This window comes from Eptesicus fuscus, chromosome 10, assembly GCF_027574615.1.
Source record: "Eptesicus fuscus isolate TK198812 chromosome 10, DD_ASM_mEF_20220401, whole genome shotgun sequence".
NCBI classification, from domain to species: Eukaryota; Metazoa; Chordata; class Mammalia; order Chiroptera; family Vespertilionidae; genus Eptesicus; species Eptesicus fuscus.
This window is the reverse complement of record NC_072482.1, coordinates 68258362-68280841: the sequence shown is the minus strand read 5'-3', so window position 1 is coordinate 68280841 and position 22480 is coordinate 68258362. Positions and strand designations below refer to the sequence as shown.

Sequence of the window (22480 nt, the reverse complement as noted above, 5' to 3'; positions counted from 1 at the left end):
AGAAATATGCAAAGTACTCTACACAAAAAAGACATGCCTTGCGAGTTTTTTTTTAAAGTGAAATGTAAGGAGCCATCTAAATATCCAGAAAAGCACTTAACTTTATAATATGAGCATTAGCAATTCTTCATCCACATCATTGTGAATACCTAAGTAAGAATATCTATACTAATAAAAGGGTAATAGGGAAAGAGTTAAGTAACAGGTAGTGAGTATATATACATATTAGAGGCCCGGTGCATGAAATTAGTGCATGGGGGGCTGTCCCTCAGCCCAGCCTGCACCCTCTCCAATCCGGGACCCTTCAGAGGATGTCCCTGTGGGTTTGAGCCTAAACCGGCAGTCAGACATCCCTCTCGAAATCCGGGACTGCTGGCTTCTAACCGCTCACCTGCTTACCTGCCTAATCGCCCCTAACTGCCTCTGCCTGCCTGCCTGATTGCCCCTAACCACTCTCCCCTGCCAGCCTGATTGCCCCTAACCACCTCTGCCTCAGCCCAGCCACCGTGGCTTTATCCAGAAGGACGTCTGGAAGACGTCCAGTCTAATTAGCATATTACCCTTTTATTAGTATAGATATTCTCACTTAGGTATTTACAATGATGTGGATGAAGAATTGCTAGTGCTCATATTATAAAGTTAAGTGCTTTGCAAGCTCTCTGAACAACAGAAAACTATGAATAAATTGGCTTTATAATTAAGGCAAACCTCTTGACAAAATAAAATAGCAGTGCTAATTTTCTCACAGTTGGTGTATTTCTTACTATAACTTCTCTTGGTGTCAGTGTTAGTTACTTCTGAGTTATTGCTGCCCTAGAATATTGTATAACTGGGTGTTTAATTGGCTTTACAGCTACCAAAGACATAGAAACTGTCGGAAATACCATTGCCACTTCCATATGAAGAAATAAAAACTCTCACCATTTTTTAAACTAATCTAAATTTTACATAAGCACACAGACGCATGTCACCATTGCCCCACCACAGTCAGAATATCCTGTTGATTCGGTAGTACTTTGCTACATTTTTTATTTCAGCTCATCCTGGTGCCCTAAAGGTGGTGCTAGTATCCTCTGCATCAGAGCCTCCTGCTCAGGCTCCTCATACTTCGGAAATTTCAATACCTGATGATCTGGATAAAACAACAACAGAACTAGCTGACTGGCTGATATTGATCGACCAGATGCTGAAGTCCAACATTGTCACTGTCGGGGATGTGGAAGAGATCAATAAGACGATTTCCAGAATGAAAGTAGGTGCACAGGGTAGAGGTTTGTCATGGCAACACCTCAGCACACGGGTAGACACGATCTGTTTGTCTCCCTTTTGTTTGTCCTGAACTCTGGGAGAGTGAGCTTTAAGAACTTCTTTATCTGCCAAACAGCCATCTCAGACTAGCTCGGAAGAGTCCAGATTTTCTTGCATTTATGCTGTTTTGGTAAGATCACCTTTACCACTTGAGTTGTAGACTCAGTGTATATTTTAACATCTGAAGCTGAGATTGTAAATCTAGTCCCATCAGTACAAATAATGAGCTAATTTGTTTAATTGCTGACATTAGAAGTCAGAATGCCTGACCATCATTATATATATATATACACACACAAACACACCATGCCATGCCAATTTGTAAAGTTATTTTTCCATATTCAGTGTGTGCTGGCTTCTGGGCTTGTGTGCTGTATAGAGATACGGAAAAGAATATACTAAATACAAATTGGGAATGAACCATTAAATAATAACAGTGATTGCTAACTGTTATTAGGTGCTTAATGTGTGTTGGGAACTTTTGTAAGTAATTTACATGTTTACTTCCTTAACTATCTTTTGAGATAGTTACCAAATGTATCCCAGATTACAAATATGCCCGATTACGATGGAGGCACTGAATGTGTGCAAGTAAACGGTCTCTGCGCAGAGCAGAGTGTAATAACAGGCACAGGCAGGTGCACGAACCGGATAGGGAAGCCCGGATGAAGGAGAGAGTTACTGCCACAGTGATGGAAGGCAGACCATGTGGGATTTTCACATCTAGAAACAAGTAAATGGCATTGCTGGTCTGGGGAGCAGAGTGAATAAACACATGAGGTGGGGGAGCATGGGGAGGGGGAGGGACATGGGTCAACGTTTGTGCAGCCAAGAAGCGCAGTAGGAAGTGAGATAGCAAGGGCAGCTCGAGTTCACTCTGACAGAGCTTGCAGGCCAAGCAGAGCCCTTTGGACTTTTCATCTGTAAGCAATGGGCACGTGTTTTTACTCCTTTTCTTTTTTAAATTGTAACTGGAGACTGATGATAACAACGATTTGTTTTAGCAGGAACAATGGGAATAGTGCAAGATACGCTTAGTACAAAGAAAAGATCCTTTCTGGGCAGCTAAGACCATGCTGTCGCAATTAGCAGAGATTCGGAATAGCAGAAGTGAAATGTGGATGAGGGTTTGATTGATTCAGTTTCGAGTATGTTGTGTTGAGAGGTTCTTAGGCCATTTAGAAAGAAATGATTAGCATTCATCGAAATGTCTCTCCAGGCCCCGGATTGGAAGTTGTGAATAATCCATTTAGAAATAACATTTGACACTGCAGGAGTAATTGGAGTCTGCAAAATTAGTGAATTCCTAAAGAGGAAGAGCTGGGAGAGAATCTTTGCCATACCATTTGTACTTATTGGAAATAGTGTTTATGGCTATTAGTTCCATAGTTGAAACACATCATTTCCTGACATTAACTTTTCTCCCATCCTTATCAAGAGATACCTGTAAAGCAACAGTTTTTGGTGTCTAAAATTATTTAATTTACAATTATTCAATTAGCGTTTTTCTAATACCTCACTGCCATCCCTGTAGGTGACATTAGTTTGTGTTCATACCTGATGTAGGCCTGATATGCAAGGTATCTTCGGCAGAAATCACTGCTAATGTTTTCAGAGCAATTTTTAGTTTTTAAAGGGACTTCTTCATTTAATCTCCTCAGACCTGAATAGCTGAGCTGTCAGTATCTTACTATTTCTTTTTGTGAAAACAAAAACACAGACAGGTGAAGTGCCTGGTAACCTAGATGATAAGTGGCAGAGCTGAGATTTGAACCTATGACTGACTGTGCCACATCGCAGATGCCTCACTGTCCTGTTTAGGAGACAAATAACTTTGATGTCAGTACACCAGTTTTGCTCCTTAGTGTTCTTGGAAAATAGCCTATTAACAGATCTTAAAAATCATTTCTTCTTAAACAGATCACAAAGGCGGACATGGAACAGCGCCATCCTCAACTTGACTATGTTTTTACACTGGCTCAGAATTTGAAAAATAAAGCTTCCAGTTTAGATGTGAGAACAGCAATCACAGAAAAATGTAAGTCCAAAATAATTATATGTTATCATCTACTTTCACTGATAATGGTTACACACATATACACCTTTTCAAAGATTATTCAACCAGAAATTAATATTATTTGATATTGGATACTCTTTATCTATGAATAAATACCATTTTTTTCTAATCTTTTGTGAACAGTCAGAATTCCCTTTTGAATTCCTCAAAGTATTAATATTATTACATTTAAGTAGTTACTGATTCATTGGATTATTTGCTGTTAAGATAATATTCCTTTTGAAGGAACCAAGAAAAGAAAAATTAGAGAAACCCACAGGAATGCAAACCCATTCTTTCATTGTAATTCATTCACTAAAACTAAATCTTAGCATGTATTTTAACTCATCTTCTCAAAATTCAGTCCAAAGATATTTATTGAGAAACTACTCTGTACCTCTGTAGCTGGCAGTAATTTGGGAACACGTTAGCTAAAGACAAACTAAAACAAAATAAAAAATAAGCAAACAAAGCAACCACAGCCACGATTTTTGTTTCGAGTTTAATATCTGGCTTAAAAGCATCTGTATGTCATATAAAACAAAGTCTGAATTCTCAAGAATGGGAAGGCAAAAACAATCTAATAATAAAAGGAGGGAGAAAGAAGTAAAATGGCGAATTCAGGAAAAATAACCCCACTTTGTGAGACGCTAAAAGTGCTCTACTAATTCCTCTGGTATAATAAACCTTGTTGCCACATTTATTTTGAAATCAAAATATACTTTAGGGCAGTGATGAGCAACCTTTTGAGCTTGGTGTGTCAAACTTTGCCAAAAAACTGAGCATAACTTGGGTAGTGTGTCACTTTGAGGAAAAAACATTTCGCAAATGTTTCATCCTCAGGAGCAGCAAATGTTTTATCCTCGGCATGCGGCCGCGTGTCATCAGAAATGGCTACGTGTGTCAGTGCTGACACGCATGTCATAGGTTCGCCATCACTGCTTTAGGGACTTCTAGGGACGCTCACTGTCTGCTTTTATCACCCTCTCTTCCATTCCAGCCCTCGGCCTCATCTGTAGCTGTTCTGTACTGTAGATGTCCTTTAAAACTTCCGGACAGTTCTTATTCTCCTTACCTTTATTCGCATATTTTTCTCCTCAGCTAATAAAATGTCACCCCTTCTATAAAGTCTTTCCCACCCTGTTCTGGTCCCTGGTGTTTTCTATCTTTAGTTCCTGCCATGATCTTTGCCCCCGTAACTTCATTGTGAACCTCACAGTTACTGACATTCCTCCGCAGATTGTGAATAGCCCCCTTTCTGAGGCCTCCCACCACGCTCCATACAAGTGATGGACTTAATCTGTGACAGAATAGAAACTGGAATGTATTTTATCACCTTGTTTACTATTTCTCGAGGGGAGAAATTCGACTATTTCTCCTATAAAAAAGGTGCTTCGATTTCAAAATAAATGTGCGGCAGCAAGGTTGTTGCAAGAGATGAGTTAGCAAAGAGCTTTCACTGTCTCAAAGTGTTGCTTTATTTTTTACTGATTCAGCCATTTGTCCTTCCTTTCCTGAACTGATGGATTGCTATGTCTGTGGAGATCCAGAGGGACCCCATTTCCCATCACTGGCAGGGGAGTTTCTCTGGTTTAGTGACACCAAACTCTTTGCAAATCCATCTCCATTTTGCCTTTTCTACCATCTTACGTTTTCTTCCCACCACCTCTGTATTTGTCCAAAGTTTCTTTCCTTCTCCCGAATATCTTCCCTTTCCAATTTACCTCTCTCTCTCTTTGTTTTCTCTTCGTTTTCTTATGTAGAGACTGCACAGTCTTTGTCACAATTTATTATATGAGAAATCATCCTCAGCTTCTACTATCAAAAGTAGTAGAAGTTTTTTGCTCTTTTTGCTCTTATTCACAAAGAGTAGGATAATCTGCTTCTTTTTATGATAAACCAGTGATATTTGCAGGCACTTGATGTCTTTAGTTTTATTTGTTCAATTTTCAGGATTCTATTTGTAGTAGAATTGGTCAAAACTACTCTATGTAATTCCTTAACTGACAAGTAGAACATTATGATAGATTTGTCTTCTCCTTAAGTTACAATCTTAAGCAATTTATTTAAGCTTTTATTCAGACAGTATAAAACCAATCATCTCATTGACACAATTTTTTAGAATTATTACATGTAAGTATAATTTGCAGGTTTCTGAACAATATTGGAGTGATAAGTTTAATGGTTTATGATAGCCTGTATTATCCCAAGAATTTTACTAGAAGAAATGTTATATTGTAATTAAATTCTTCTTGGCCTGGTACTTAACTATAGCCCTTCAATTTTCCATGACATTCACAATATCTTCTAGAACTTTGTTTTTAACTTTCTACCTATTATCCATGAGTTGTTGAAGATATTGAAAGCTATTGCTTACGGGTACTTCAGTTCAAGATCATGAACCACCCTTGAAGTCATTAATCAGAAGTTTGTTTCCTTAGATATTTCTTTCTTAACTTCATCTTAAAAATGAGATGAGGAAAGAAGGGAGGGGAGGAGAGAAAGAGACTGAGAATGAAAGAAAGAGAAAGAGAAAGAAACAATAAAAGAGAACAGAAAAGAGCCAATATTTGTGGGGTTTTTTTTGTTGTTTTTTGTTTTGTTTTTAATGAAGGGCTGCTGGGTACACAAAACTTGAATTTACTTTATTTTTAGTGTCTCTTGAACTTCAACATATAAAAATACTTCCTTTTTAGAGAAATTTAATGCTACAGTAAGACAAATGTGAAAGTATTCTTAAGAAGTTTTTTCAAATCAAGACTACCTTAGAGCATCTCCTTTGAGGATGACAAGTGACTATGTGTTGGAGCCCCTCGTTCGGGGGTCAATTGCCGGGGTTCTTTTTCCCCAGCCTTACAAAGGGTTCAGCGTTCTGGAGAAAGGGCTGCTCCATAGATGATTAAGAAGGAGTCCAAGGACGAAAGTTATTTTTGATAGGCATTGGGGGTCAGAGGAGCTTCCAGATGAAGGAGCTAGAAGACTCTCCTTGTCTAGGACCCCGAGATTTTATTAAACACAATTTGTCCCAAGGCAAGGTGGAAATATATACTTCAAAGGGTAAGGTATCAAAGGGTATACAGAAACATTATCAGTTTGGGGAATAGCCTACAGCTGTTCAGGTGTTTGGCCAACAGGAGGCAATAAAATGCCCTGAACTGTCTGGCAGTTAACAATACCATTCAGGTTTGGGGGAAATGCTTTGTAGCCCTTTCCAACAGGTAAACTACATGTGACTCAACCCTGTTGAGCTCCCCAAGCTTCACCAACCTTTTGGTAAAACTCTTGTAATTGTTACATGCTGGAATTGGTTCTCGGCAACTATGTCTGCGTCTTAAAGTTCTATCATAAAGTGCTATTAATACCTTTCTTTAACCAAGTCCTGTAAATATAAAATAAGATAGAAAATGATTTTTCTTATAATTTTTTGCTTTACCTGTTCACAGTAGTAGGTTTTATTGTAAGGTATTTTAGTGCATTTAAAATATATATTAACCAAAGAACTTGCATGACTTGTATGCATATATTCATAATCCATGGCCACAAGCTATAGTGTGGTAAAGACCTGGGATGGGGCAGGAGCCTGGTGGAGAGGGGTAATGGGGGGAAAAATGGGGGACATCTTTAATACTCTCAACAATAAAGATAAATTAAAATATATAAACAACTGCTCATATATAAAAAAAGAAAAGACATAAAAGAGGCCAGCAGTTGGAACAGTAAAAAAATAAAATTTAATAGAGTTTAATAGAATTTTTCCTGAAAAATGGTTTCCAAAATATATCAATTGTATAGTGTGACTGTGTGTTGACTTGCCTCTTTTCTCTTTTTTATTGCTAGCTTCATTTGTAATAAGTTTGGGATCAGGTACTTTTTCCTGAGAGTCACTTTCAGGAATTCTTTTTTTGTAATGCGTCCTTTAGTGGAGAAGGTAAGGAACCAGTGGGACAGCACTCAGCATGGCGTGGAGTTGCGGCAGCAGCAGCTGGAGGACATGGTGATTGACAGCCTGCAGTGGGATGACCACAAGGAAGAGACGGAAGAACTTATGAGAAAATATGAGGCTCGACTCTATATTCTTCAACAAGCCCGAAGGGATCCACTTATCAAACAAATTTCTGATAATCAAGTAAGACTCATTAGATATATTTTGGCGATATTGATTTGTTGGATGTGTGGTTTTTTTGGTTCTGTAATTTTAAGGATTCTTGTGATGTTTTCCCAAGTTCTTAGAATACACATTGAAATTAATATAAAGCATTTGACCAGGAAGAATTCTGAAAAATTCCTGGAGGCATAACAAATCGAAATGTACATATATCTTAGATTTACAGCTCACTGACTCCTTGCAATTTGGAACACACCCACAAACCAGCCACTAGAAAGGGAACATTTTCAGGATCCCAAGAACCTTCTTTTGTTCCCTTCATGCCTACCCTGAAGGTTATTTCTATTTAGGAAATTTCTTGGGACTTACATTTGAGGGCTACTGTAGGGAACAAATCAGGTAATAAGTAAGTTTAGTTTTTTTTAGTACCTTTGTAACAAACTGATTTATCAGTGTCATCAGAGCAGGGACCTTCTGTGATCAGTTTGGTTAATAATATTGAACATGTATGGCACTATTTTAAATTTTCTCCGTAATCACAGAAAATATTCTTGAATTAGAGGTTATGGTTGTCAGTTTATATTTTAGTGTAACATTTATTTGCCCTTCAGATAGCCTAAGAGTAAAGTGTACATTTGTGAAGAATATAATAACTAATATGTGGGAATCTAAATCTAAATCTGTGGTTATAATATAAAAAACAAGTGGCCAGGTGTCCTGATTTCCTGGATCATTCCCTGTGTTTATGATATCTGCTAATTGTTTTTACCAAGTGGATCAAAAGTAATATCAGCAGAGCCCCTGACCCTTCAGTAAAGGAATACAATTCAAAGTGGTATCAATGCTTCAATCATCATATGTAGTATATTCTTTTCTAATTAGCAGTATGGTCATTTTCTCCAGAAACTTTAGGGTTGACTTTTTTTTTTTTTCCAATAGCTACAAAAAACTGTAGGAACTTTCATTTGTCCTTTAGATTTCATGAGGAGTATCTTGGTCCCAGGGACTCTTCAGAGATTGAAAAGGCGTGTCAAGGAACTGATATGCCAATGGACATAGCCTCGGTGTAGCTATTCCAACAACTCCCAGTGAACCTTGGGTGGCTGCTTGATCCACTCAAGCAGTTACCTATAAACATACACAGTGATCGCGAGGGGCAGGAGACAGAAGACTTCCGTATTGTTGGCCCTTTCCATTGCTCTAAGTACATATAAGGGAACTCTATAGTCAATTCATTCCTATACAGTGCATGTTCCTATAAGGATCAGATGTATAGCAGAAGGAATGCAAAAAGACATTGTTTTCAGGAAATAAAATATCTAAAAGAGGAAAAGACAAGCATTTGTTTAATGTCATCTGCTATGTACCTGATGATTTTCTTAGTCATTTTTCTTTTCACGTCTGTAATTATTTTGGTTTAAACTTACATGCAAGAGTTTGTCCAATAATTTGTTTCCTCCTTTTGATACCTGTGTCTAAAACATGTTAAAACCTACTGGGAGGACCAATGTTTTGGCAATACTGGTTACTGAGTGACCAAGTCTAACAATGGTGCCTGAAATTGCACCTTAGATACTGCTTCAAGAACTGGGTCCTGGAGACGGGATCGTGATGGCGTTCGATAACATCCTGCAGAAGATGCTGAGGGAATATGGTAGCGATGACACAAGGAACGTGAAGGAAACCACAGAGTATCTGAAAACATCATGGATCAATCTCAAACAAAGGTAAATGCTAAGGCCCTGCCAGGTAACGGTGTGTTGTCAGGTTGAGAATTTGATGGCTTTGGCTTTCTCATGGAAACATGCCAAAATGTGAGACTACTGGAAGTACATTTTATTGTGATTAAAATTTTTTTTATGCTATTCTGAGTGTTATCATACAGAATGTATATTTATACAATATCTACTTGACTTTGTACAATGGAGATTTCCCTTAAATAAGTCTAAACCTTGCCAGTGATTATTTATGTGTTCTGATTTTTTTTTTTTCTTTTTTGGTCTCCTTGGTGTTACCTAGAGTAAATCTTGTAGCTCCATGATGCTAAGGAACACTCAGGTATGCACAGCTGCATTAGGGTTATAGTAATCCTAATGGTCATTAAAATAGTGGACTGTTTGGCCGATTGCCTCAGTTGAGGCTGAGAACACAAGAATCCAACTCTAGACTCCTGAACTATTCTGTGTGTATTCAGGGCTTACCTGATATATATATATTTTCTTTTTATTACTCTGTCTAGTCAGTATATTTGGAACAGTCTTAAAATAGCATATGGGTTTATAAGAGAGATTTTCCTGTCACTTGAAGACCTAGGACTTGAGGACCTATAAACAGTGGTTAGCATCTGTTTAAGATGGCATATTTATATTCACCATCAGTCAAGATGTGTTTACCTTCAGCATCCTGCAGGGAGCACCTTGCCTAAGGGAATTCAGTTTCACACACATCTTTACATATGCAAATGTAGCTGCCTGAAAGCTTCAAAGATAACCTAACGCGTTTGTTTTTCTGTGAATAAAATGGATAATATTAGAACACTTTATGATATATATATATTACTGGTAATAAAGTATGGTCAAGCATTTAATAACAGTTTGACATGAAAGGTGTTTTATACAATTTTAGAATGCCATTTTTAGTTATAATTTCTAAAGTGGAGTTTTGGAAAATTCAGAGAGAATTATGAGGGCGTTATATGAGCATGAAAAACCTAGGATTCTGGAGGAAATAAGACTGGGGTTGCAAATACAAAACTTCATAAGTGGTTAAAGCAGAACATAGCTATAATATTGATCTTTCTAGCGTCTTATACAACTGTTTTGTAACAAGGTATTTGGGTGTAGAAAGGATTCGAATCCAAGGCTGAGAAGAAGGTGAATTAAAAAACAGATTTAAGATACAAATTTAGTTATAAAATAAAATAAATGTAATGTGCATCATGGTGACTATACTTAACAATAAATAATGTATTATATATTCGAAAGTTGCTGAAAGGGTAGATCTTAAAAGTTCTCATCACAAGAAAATTGTAACTGTGGTGATGGATGCTAATCACTCTACAATATATACATAAATCAAATCATTACGTTGTATACCTAAAACTAATACAAGGTTGTATGTCAATTATGTTTCAGTTTTAAAAAGACAGCTGTAACACTAAGAGACGTCCTTAATCATACTTCATCTGTTTCCCAAAATTCACATATAAGTTATGACTTTGTTCTTCTTGTAAACAATGCCCCAAAAATTGATCATGTAGAAATATGTGGCCTGCTTTATTTAGCACCCCCAATTCTTTTTTTTGCTTTTACTTTGTAAATATTTTATGACAGACTCCAGCAGTAGTTAGATTAGATGGAAGAGGCAATTAAAAATGAATTATATTCCAAGGTGATCTTTCATTTATCATAGCGAAGACAGCCACAGTGTTCCAACTTCATGGTGGTTACAAATAGTTGTCCTTATTCTAGTTTCTTTCCCCATTTTGGGGGAAAAGAACTAAATATATTCATATCTGGACATAATTTGGGTAAACTGTTATCTATAAAGTAGGGAAAATCCAACACAACTGTGGCTCATAGGGTCCCTTCATGAGTGACAGCTGGGGTTTCTTTGATTTGAGAGGATTTTCTCTTTTAAATACAGTGACATTTATAATTTTGAACTGTTTTAATTGGAGAACTTTCTAAAATATACAAATCTATCCTAACCTTCTTAAACAAAGTGTGTGAACTTGTAGTAAACATTTTTTTAATTCTTGGCATTATTGTAGAGATAGGATTAAGGACCATTAAGAGCTATATGTAAACTTATGTTTCATTTAAACCAGTATTTCTCAACCTTTTAAAATTATTATTAATCCCCTAAGAAGCCTTTTTAGGTACCTTCCCTCATGAAATTTTAATACCATGTGTATATTGTGTGTCTGTTTTTGTACTTTATAGTTATGCTTTATACGTAAAAAGAGTCAATTACCCCCCCTCCCCCCACTCTTGTCCTCCACCTTACCTGGCTAAAGAATCACTTACTGCCTCCCTTAAGAATAAACTGGTGAATATAATAGAATCAGGGGAATGGACTGACAATTCTTGGGGGAAAGGGGGCATGAGGGGTGTGGGAAGAGATTGGACAAAAATATTACACCTATGGATGAGGACATAGGTGTAATATTTACCTGTGTTGAGTTTAGAAGCCAGATCTGATTAAAGATATGGGGCTTCTGTTATGAATAATGTAACACTCTCCAGTACGTGGCCATTGTAATGGCTGCTGGGAGGCCTTGCACCATGGCTCACCTCCTGCCTCCCAGCTGTATTCTTTTGTTGTTTTATAAATATAAAAATATGTTTTATTGTTGACAGTATTACAGATGTCCCCGTTTTCCCCTCCTTTGCCCCCCTCCACCCAACTCCTGCCACGCCCCAGGCCTTCACCACACTATTGCCTGTGCCCATGGGCTGCGTATATACATACATATTTAAGTTCTTTGGTTAATTTCTTCCCATCCCCTGCCTGCCCCTCAGTTTGTTCCACGCTTCCATGCCTCTGGACCTATTTTGTTGGTCAGTATATTTTGTTCATTAGATTCCAGCTGAATTCTGAACATACACACTTGGCAGCCAAGTGCTGGAGGGGTGAAAGGTTATTATACTTGCCAATGGAATATTGTTATTGTGGGATAATGTGTGAAGTTTAATATCAGCTTTCAAAGGAAATGTTTTCTGTGAATTGCAATTGGCCTAAGTAATTTGGCCACTCACAGTGGCAGGTCCATAGTCCCTTATCTGCAGTGCCAAAATCCAATATGCTGAGATATCAGAAAGCTGTGGCCTGACATGAGACCATTTATTATAGTCTTTATTTATCCTGCTTGGTGTGAATACCCTTGTTCCTAAGCGCGGAAATATTAATGCGTTTGCCACTTCACATCCCACTTAGAGGTAATATGTCATATAGATACATTCATAATAGATTTCTAATGTACAAAAAAGTTTAAATTCTGAAACACAACTAGCTCCCGATATTTTCGATTCTATATACAATAGGTCTTTTTCTAACATTTTAAAATCTGTCCTGGCCTTCTTAAACAAAGTGTGTGAACTTATTGTAAGCATGTTTTGAATTCTTGGCATTGTTGTGAAGATAGAATTAAGGACCTTTAAGAGTTGTACGTAGACTTACAGTTCTTTTAAACCAGTATTTCTTAACCTTTAAAAATATTATTAACCCCCTAAGAAGTCTTTTTTAGGTATCTTCCTTCATGAAATTTTAATACCATGGGTATACTGTGTGTCTGTTTCTGTACTTTATAGTTGTGCTTTACACAGAGAGTCAATTTTTTCCCATTCCCATCCTCCACCTTACCCTTCTAAAGAATCACTTACTGCCTCCATTAAGAATGCTTGGTCTGATCGGATGCTATAAGGCTCAGAGAAGTTTCAGTGGCATGTTTAAAGTTACTTAGCATAGCTAAGATGAGATTTCTCTATACTTAAAATGATCGTTTCTGAGAATGAGGTGAAGGTGAGGAAGTAGAACCAATTTGTGGAAAGAACAGTAGAAATGCTTGTTGTGAAGAGGGACAGAGAGATTGGGTACTACCTGGAGGGTTTCTTGTTTCCTGGTGTGGTCATTGATTTTTCTTTAGGATGGGACATGGTAAAGCATGGTTTTATGCTCCTGGGAATGATCCAGTAGAGGAGAGACGGATGATTCCAGACAGAGAGAACAAAGTAAGAGGAAAGAAAGTCCTAGAGTAGACTAGAAGGCGAAATCTGGACAGTTGGGTTTGGTAAGAGCTGGGGTGTGTTTTCCAGTAGGACAGGAAGGACAATGAGGGGAAGAGTAGGGATGCATGTGGATTGGAGCCTTGGTAGGAAGATGAAAGGTTCTCTGTGCAATGCTTCTGCTTTCTTTATGATCTGTGAGGCATGCTGTCAGTGAGACTGGAGGTGGGACTGAGAGATTTGAAGAAAGAAGATCAGATATAAAATCAGAATTCTGGTGTGTGGGACAGAGAGCTTCCTAGGGGTCTTTACAGCATTGCTGGGCAGTGCCGGTACCTCCTTGTGGTTTATGATTATAAATGCATAGGGAAGATAGACCTTTGTAGTGTTCTTCAGCAGTGTTCATCTACTCAGAGACAAGTAGAAAGAATGTAGATGAAAGATAGGGGACAGAGCAGAGGAAGGTGTTTATAAGGAAGTAGAGACCAGGATTACCTCTACTCCATAATGACGTCTCTGGTGTCCTTTTCCCTGGTGATGCAGTCCCTCACTAGAGCCTGTGGCTTGCTCAGAAGACCTTGAGTTGGATTTCAGACACCATTTACCTGTTGAGACAGTGAGCAACCTTTATAACCATATGCAGTGACCATAGACCTAGAGGTGAGGATTTGAACATAATGGATAAAAATCTTATGTTTTGAAAGAGTAGACTTTTGCCCAGAAGAGAAAACAATGGCCAGAATTAGTAAAGATAAGCAAAGAGGAGGACCCTTAGTCCAACTCCTCAACCTGAGGAAGATAGGGTCTGAGAGAAACAAGAAAAAAAACTTCATTAAAGCTTTCAGGGGAATTGATGGCCCTAGGGAAACCAATTTTCGTTAAGATAAGGTGAAGGGATTGATCTGTGGAGTCTGCCCAACACAGAATAGAGTTCTGGGCATAACAGATGGGTTTTGAGGGTGGATTTTGGCAAATTGGGAAACGTGCAGAGTAGCATTTGAGTTACAGTCTAATGTTGGTTGGCTAATAAAGGCCCAATGTCGAGTAGTGATTTAGCTAAAAAGGAAATAGGATGTGGTGGGATGAATCCTCTCACGAGGATAGCTCTGTGGTCTTAAATATTTACTTGCTGTCATTGGCAGCCGAAGAGAAAACTGCTCCTTTGGGTTATATAAAGTCATGGGCAGGCATCATGGGGTGGGCAAGGGGATTGGGGCTCTCTCTAGAGCTTCCTGAGCGTGTGGTATTAGCAGCTTACAGCAGTCTTCTTAAATCCCACGGTGTGAATTTTTAAAGTGCTTCATGATACCCCAATCTCTATGTAACAGAGAGAAATCTGCAGTGACTAATTCTTCATTAAATCTACTGCATTTCCCCACGGGGTGTTTTAATATATTTCCCAGCTAAATCCTACTTTATTTACCAAAGAACAAAATTACCTTGTGAAAGTACCCATTGAAAAACCTAAATAATATTTCATTGTAAGTTTTCTACATGCCACTCAAACTACTGATGCTACCATTTTTTTCCGCTCTAAAAAAGATACATATATTTCAGTCTCATGTAACTGTAAATAAAGGTCACCTTTTAAGTATACCAAAGTTTAGTAACACATATTTGTGGGTTTTCTGAGATGCTCTTTTCCATTTAAGTTTTAAAAAGTCATATGTATTTATGTTCAAACCCTCTTTTGACCAATTATAAGCACATACACACTTGCTTAACCAGTATATCTTGTAGTTTAAAATATCAAGTATCATTTAACATCTTTAAAATAATATTTAAACAAGGCAGTTATGTGGGTGGCCATGTTTTTTGTGCTAAAAAATAACTATAAGCTATTTAGATGGATTACTTTAAGCTATATCAGTTGCTTTTATAATATAAATTTCCTTAAAAGCTAAGAGTTTACATTTTTTTAATCCCAGCTATCTTTAATGTAAACTATTGTAAGTAAATCTGTCACCAGTGAATTCCTCTAATCTTTTATGAGAAGCAGTTTATATTTTTCATCTGTACCATTTCTTCTACAAAAGAATTCTATAGTGTGTTACTTCTGTTTGAAGTAAAACATCTTGTTTCTGCTAAAGTTAGCCTTCTACATCAAATGTTTTATCCTCTAGGTTGTCAGCCTGTCCTTGCTCTTTATGATTTGTAGGTTAAGAAAGATTTTTATGAAACTTCTCTGCCTTTGTCTGGTAGCCACAATTTCCTGAAGTTAAGATGATTCTTTTTCTAGAATAGTGCTCCTTCCCCTGTGTTCTCTCATTATATTTCTCAGTACCTCCTCTAGCTCTGTTCTGGTCTTTCTTGAGATGCAGCAACCAGAGCTGCCAAATCCAAACTCTGCGTTGTGAACCATGGACTAACGGGAGCTCAGTGCTGGGTGTGATCTCAGGAATCTTCCACATCAGTACTTCCTGACCTTTTTGCTTTCTGCTCACTGCTCATCCACTCCCATCAGTAACCTTTCATTTCCAAGCAGGGATACTTAATGAAGCCAAATTTGAAGCTAGGGATGGGTGAGAATGGAGGACCTCTTCTAGCAGATTTCATTATCTCTGTGATGTGATGGCTTATGTAGTTTTAAAAGGACCCTTGGTCAGTCTGAAATGGGTCTTTTACTTTTAGTCCAAACAACTTATTTTAGGGATGAAAAACCCCTCACACAATTGGAGAATTAAAATGATTCACCCAAGCCTTATAGCTAGTAAACTGCAGAGGTGTAGAATTAGGTTGTTTTCTTCTGAGAGCAATGCCCAATAGCATAAATGGTAATTTATTAGCCTGTCTAATAAAGTGTGCATACACACTCCTGAGCCTCTAATTTTAGCAATTATTTTTGGCCATATAATATATCATATGAAATTCCTTGAAAATGGATAAAAGATTGTTGTGGTGTCCTTTATACCACACTCTAGCATTTGATCTAATTTTTAAGAAGACTGAAATGGGTGGTGTGGAGAACTGCCTTTGAGCTATATTCTATTAGCAATTTCACATAGAATTATATTAATTTAAAAAACCAGACTATAAGTTATGTATATGTATATATATTATGATTATAAAAAATTAAAATGTGTATTATAATAATATGAAGATCATCTGGACTGCTATACATAGGGTTTAGTTGTCACTATGTTCATTATTTTAATAGTTGATTACATTCACAATAAAAAATCTGACATCAGATATATGTGAATTTAAAAAGATTCCTCGGGACATTTGTGATTAAATTGCTCATTTGTATGCTATAAGTAAAATTAACTTCCCAGTATTTCATCAAGTTCATATATAAGGTAAGGTAAATTACTATTTATTGAGTGTTTACTATGTTTTGATACATTTATTAAAATATTGCAGGAAGGGAGATATTAGTCCTACTTTTGTATTAATTTGTAATAAATACTTGTTGAGATGCTACTCTGTATAGGTCCTAGGGGTACCAGGTGAACTGATGATTCAGAAACTTTAAACACACAAGAAAGCAGTCACTTTCAGTTGCGATCGGAGGTACAGTATCATGAGACAGGCAGGATAATGGCCCCAAAGATGGGGAGACTGTCTTGGATCACTAATGGGTCCTAATAATTGGAGAAAGAAGGCAGAAGAATGAGTCAGAGAGATGTGGCGTGAGGACTCAGCCCTATACTGCTGGCTTTGAAGATGGAAGAAGGGACCATGAGCCAAGGAATGTGGGTGACTTCTCAAAGCTAGAAATAGCAAGGAAATGGATACGCCTTTAGAAAAAAACAGTCCTGCCTGCCAACAGCTTCATTTTAGTCCAATGAGACCCCTCTCAGAAACTAACTTATACACTGTGAGATAATAGTTGCTGTCAGCCACTAGGTCTGTAGTGCCTTGTTATAGCAGCATTGGCCGTGGCAGGGAAATCATGGGTGCTCAGGGATGAGGTCCCATGTAGGTTAGGAAGGTGTCTGCACCACGTTCTGCAGGGTAAGTAAAAAGGAATGCAGTGGGGAGGGGAAGTGTAGTGGAGGGAGGGAAGAGGTATTTAAGGAAAAAGAAGTAAAAACGAAAGCTCTGGATATGACAGAGACAGTGACCACTTTGAGGATTAGGAATTGATTCATTTTTGTAGTTAAATAAAGCACGAGGCTTGGAGTGATGAGATGATTCTTGAGGAGGTAAGCAAACACTCAGACCATGGAGAACCTCATGTGCCAAGCAGAGTTTTCAGAGATGATGAAAATGATGCTGGAGGAGACAGGCAGCTGCCCAGGTTGTGAGAACTAGTCCGTGGTGGAACCTTGTCTCCTTGATACAAATGCTTATTCTTTGGCTTTCATAACGAACAAAGTAGAGTTTTCTTACATCATCTAACAGTTGTTTTTCTGCAGTTTCCTACAAAGTGAATATCTTAAAAGCAGAATCACTTTTTCCACTGATGTCCAGTAGGTAATTTGTCCTTTTGTGGGTCACTTTAGGTTCTCTACCTCCCCTGCCAGCCTGGGTCTTTATGCTTGCTGGGTAGATAATTGTCTCTGGTCTATAAGGAATCCTCTGAATTCACCCATAGGGTCTAGGACATTTGCACTTTTCCTCTAGTCTGGCCATTTTTCAGGTTTAATAGAACTAATGTATAATGATCTGTTTTTACATTGGCTGTTTGCCACATAACCCATTATGAATATTCTTTAAAATAAAGGATACTGAGTATGTAAAATGAAAAATTTTATAATTACTACATTTTATATGAGTGTTTTTAAAATAAGAATCATCTGTTCATGGATGATTACTTGCGTGTGTGTACTCCTTTGGTTTCTTTCTTTCTAGTATCTTATTGGCGCAGCCTTTACTTGGCTATTTCTAATGTGTTTACTGTTGATGTTTTAATTTTTGCAAATATGGGCAGGCTTAGGTGGAAGATAAAACACCACTAACAACAGCCACCCAAATTCTGGTGGGTAACTTCTAAATTTTAAAAATTAAAGAGATATAGGCACATGATTATCAAAAAATTAAAGTTGCTTCCACATTTTAGCTATTGTGAATAGTGCTGCTATGAACATAGGTATACGGATATCTCTTTGAGACCCTGCTTTCAATTCTTTTGGGCATATACCCGGAAATGGAATTGCTAGGTGATATATTTATTTTTTTTATTTTTTTTGAGGAACTGCTATATTATTGTCCACAGTGGCTGTACCATCTCATCATGAATTTTTAGATAAACAGATACTGTGTTGACATTATGCCTGTCTAAATATCATTAACAGCTGAACCCTGTAAGTTGACTTAATCTTGCTTCCTCTGTTTGGTTTACCTGAAATTAATGATGGCTTTGTTTTTACATGCTTAGTTTTCTTTGCACCTGTTGCTCATTCTTCCCACATTTTCCGATGGCCTGACAGCACAATTTCCCACAAAGCCAATCGCATTAAGTTGTCTGTCACTTCTAATGTGTTTACTTGGGGACCAGCTTTCTAGATTTGCTGCACAGCCATCATTTTGGTAGTGTCTGTGCCTTTCTGCTCGTCTGGAATCCCTATTTCCTGGATCTCATGAGTTTTTGTTTTGTTGCTTTCTTTCCTCTTTTTTCTTTTTTTGGTGGTGGTGGTGGGGGGTGTCCTGTTTTGTGTTATTTTTCGCTTTGTCAGGATGTCTCCTTTGTAAACTTTGTCAAGTGAAAACGAAACATGGCAGTTGGAATGGTGATGGCAGCCTGCACCTGCAGTTTGGATTCACCACCCTCTTTTCTGAGTTCACCTCGCACTGTTTGCGTGAGAGCTCCTCCCTGTGCTGGTCTCTTGTTTTCATTCTTCTCATATCTTCTTTCTGGATTTACAAACTGAGTTTTATGGAGGATGTCTCAGTAGCTTCTTGAAAATGGATATTTGGGAGGTAATTTTAAAGGCATATTATAGATTTTCATTATTCTATAAATGCTTATTATAATAGTGTAATAAGGACCGAGAAACATCCTATATAATAAAAGGGTAATATGCAAATTTACCCTAACGGCAGAATGACCAGGAACAACCGGTTGGTATGATGTGCACTGACCACCAGGGGGCAGACGCTCAATGCAGGAGCTGCCCTCTGGTGGTCAGTGTGCTCCCACAGGGCTGATAGCTGCAAGCTTCTCCTGCCTCCTCGGCAGCATTAAGGATGTCTGACTGACGGCTTAGGCCTGATTTCCTGGGGAGTGGGCCTAAGCCGGCAGGTGGACATCCCCTGAGGGTTCCAGACAGCAAGAGGGTGCGCAGGCCGGGCTGAAGGACCCCCTCTCCCCCTGAGTGCACGAATTTTTGTGCACTGGGTCTCTAGTGGAGATATAAAAGACTGCTTCTGCCCATTATGAGTTACAGAATAAATGGACAGATAAGAAATCTCTATAATATAGTTAAAATAAAATTTAAGTAAAAATAAGGTCCCAATCCAAGGATTTCCCCAGGATACATGTGATTAATTTCTGTATAAAGAGGCATACTGACCTTTAATGAACCCAGAACAAGGAAACCTAATTGGCCTGAGATATTTTGGAGGAGATGGTAGTTATTAACCTTTAAAGGATTGGTAGGATCTTGTTAAGTGGAGGTGGTCGGAATTTATCTATGGATATAAAATTTTTATGCGGACATGGAACAGCCCACCTTGACCTGAACAGAGTATTGGAGAGAATTTAGGGAAAGCTGGAAAAGTGAATTAGTGATAGAGTGTGGAGGGCACCGTGTCCCAGGAGAAGCAATGTGGATGTGTTCAGCAGGCAGCCAAACACTACGAAGTTTTTAGTAAGTAAGTGCTGAGATGAGGCTGCTGACATACCAGAATGTCATATAAATGTGATCATGGTATGCAGCTTTTGTGTCTGGCTTCTTTCACTTAGCAGAATGCACTGGGGATTTCATCCATGTTGTTTCATCTATCAGTAGTTTATTTCCATTGTATGCATGTACCACAGTTCAGCATTTACCATTGGATGACTTTTGGGTTATTATCAGTTTTTGAGCATTATGAATAAAGCAGCTATAAACAGTTGCATTTGGGTTTTGTGTGGACACATTTCCATTTTTTCTCTGGTAAAATGATTGCTGGATTGTATCTTAAGTGCATGGTTAATGTTAAAAATTGCCAAACTGATTTTTAAAATGGCTGTACCATTTTCTACTCCTACTTACATTGTGTGAGAGTTGCAGTTACTCTACATTTTCACCAGCATTTGATGTAGTCATTTTAAAATCCATTCTAATAAGTAGTGATATCTCATTGTGGTTTGAATTTATGTTTCTCTGATGATTAATGATGCTTAGCATCTTTTTATGTGCTTATTTGCCATCCATATATCTTCTATGATGATGTGTCTGTTTAAATCTTTTACCTATTTTTAAAAAGAATGTGTTTATTGATGTGTAAAAAGATAACTGTTCATTAAATTCAGAGAATGTGGAAAAGTACAAATAAGAAAGTAAACCACCTTAAATTGAATATTAAAATAACCATTTTAATATTGAGTTAACATGCAAATAGAAGGACAGATGGATGGATGGTGATGAATGGATGGATGTGTGGATGGACAATTAGAAAACATACATAAATGAGATAGCACATGTTGCTAAATTTTTTTGGAGGAACACACTGACTCCATCTGCTGCTTTTTTTTTTAAATTGACTTTCTTTTTTTTTTAATTTTTAATTTAAATTTTTTTAGCACTTTGTTGGTTTATTTATTTATTTTAAATTTTTATAGCACTTTGTTTATTTGTTTTAAGTTTCTTTATTGATTAAGGTATCACATATTTGTTCTCATCCCCCCATTCCCATCCCAAACCCCTCCCCACGCATGCCCCCATCCCCTCTGTTGTCCGTGACCACTGGTTAGGCTCATATGGATGCACACAAGTCCTTTGGTTGATCTCTTCCCTTTATCCCCACCCTCCTGTACCTTCCCTCTGAGGTCCAACAGTCTGATCTATGCTTCCTTGTCTCTGGGTCATCTGCTGCTTTTTTAAAAAATGATGTCTTTATTGTTAAAAGTATTATATATGTCCCCAAACTTCCATTGACCCCGTCTACCTTGCCCCCACCCTCTGCTCTAGGCCTTCACCATCTTATTATCTGTGTCCATGGGTTATGCATATATGCATACAAGTTCTTTGATTGATCTCTTTTCACCAACTCACCCTCTCCCGCATCCCCTCTGAGATTCTGGCCTGTTCCATGCTTCTATGTCTCTAGATCCATTTTGTTCATCAGTTTATTTTGTTCATTAGATTCCACATATGAGTGAGATCATGTGAGACTTGTCTTTTTTTGACTGGCTTATTTCGCTTAGCATATTACTCTCTAGGTCCCTCCATGTTGTCTCAAAGGGTAAGATATCCTTTTCACTGCTGCATAGTATTCCATTGTGTAGATGTACCACAGTTTTCTAATCCCCTCATCTACTGATGGGCACTTGGGCTGTTTCTAAATCTTAGCTATGGTGAATTGTGCTGCTATGAACATAGGGGTGCATATATCCTTTCTGATTGGTGTTTCCAGTTTATTAGGATATATTCCTAGAAGTGGGATCACTGGGTCAAATGGCAGATCCATATTTAGTTTTTTGAGTAAACTCCATACTGTTTTCCATAATGGTTGTACCAGTCTGCATTCCCACCAGCAGTGTACTAGGGTTTCCTTTTCTCAACATCCTCTCTAGGACTTGTCATTGGTTGATTTGTTTATGGTAGCCATTCTGACAGGTGTGAGGTGATGCCTCATTGTCATTTTAATTTGCATCTCTCTGATCAGTGAATGAGCATTTTTTCATGTTTCTTGGCCATCTGTATGTCAGCTTTGGAGAAGTGTCTATTTATGTCCTTTGCTCACTTTTAAATTGGATTGTTTGTCTTCCTTTTATTAAGTTGTATGAGTTCCTTATATATTTTGGATATTAACCCTTTATCAGATGTATCATTGCCAGATATGTTCTCCCATACAGTGGGCTCCCTTTTCATTTTGATGATGGTTTCTTTTGCTGTGCAGAAGCTCTTTATTTTGATGTAGTCCCATTTGTTTATTTTCTCCTTAGTTTCCTTTGCCCTAGGCGATGTATCCACAAACATATGGCTACAACAGATGTCTCAGATTTTGCTGCCTATGGTTTCTTCCAGGATTTTTATGGTTTCACACTTCCATTTAAATCTTTTATCCACTTTGAGTTTATTCTTGCATATGGTGTAAGTTGGTGGTCTAGTTTCATTTTTTTTGTATGCATCGGTCCAATTTTCCCAGCACCACTTATTGAAGAGATTGTCCTTATTCCATTGCATGCTCTTG

General features: G+C 37.8%; 1 protein-coding gene and 2 long non-coding RNA genes across 5 annotated transcripts in view; 1 reads left to right on the top strand and 2 right to left on the bottom strand.

Annotated features, from left to right (window-relative positions):
- UTRN (utrophin) overlaps positions 1-22480 on the top strand; it is a 454375-nt gene that overhangs the window by 211605 nt on the left and 220290 nt on the right. For all 3 annotated transcript variants that reach the window (XM_054722125.1, XM_054722126.1, XM_054722124.1), the window contains 4 exons: positions 1038-1252; positions 3229-3346; positions 7285-7490; positions 9042-9196. In XM_054722125.1, coding sequence (XP_054578100.1) covers positions 1038-1252; positions 3229-3346; positions 7285-7490; positions 9042-9196 — 694 coding nt within the window. The remainder of the gene's footprint in view (positions 1-1037; positions 1253-3228; positions 3347-7284; positions 7491-9041; positions 9197-22480) is intronic.
- LOC129150483 (uncharacterized) lies at positions 7232-9919 on the bottom strand. Its single transcript, XR_008557238.1, has 2 exons — positions 9863-9919; positions 7232-7370 (listed from the first exon to the last, which is right to left on the bottom strand). It is a non-coding gene; the product is annotated as an uncharacterized LOC129150483 (long non-coding RNA).
- The window catches only part of LOC114230451 (uncharacterized), a 78650-nt gene continuing 66112 nt past the window's right edge, over positions 9943-22480 (bottom strand). The window contains exons 2-3 of the long non-coding RNA XR_003616344.2: positions 13691-13800; positions 9943-9977 (exon numbers count right to left, since the gene is read on the bottom strand). This is a non-coding gene — a long non-coding RNA (uncharacterized LOC114230451). The remainder of the gene's footprint in view (positions 9978-13690; positions 13801-22480) is intronic.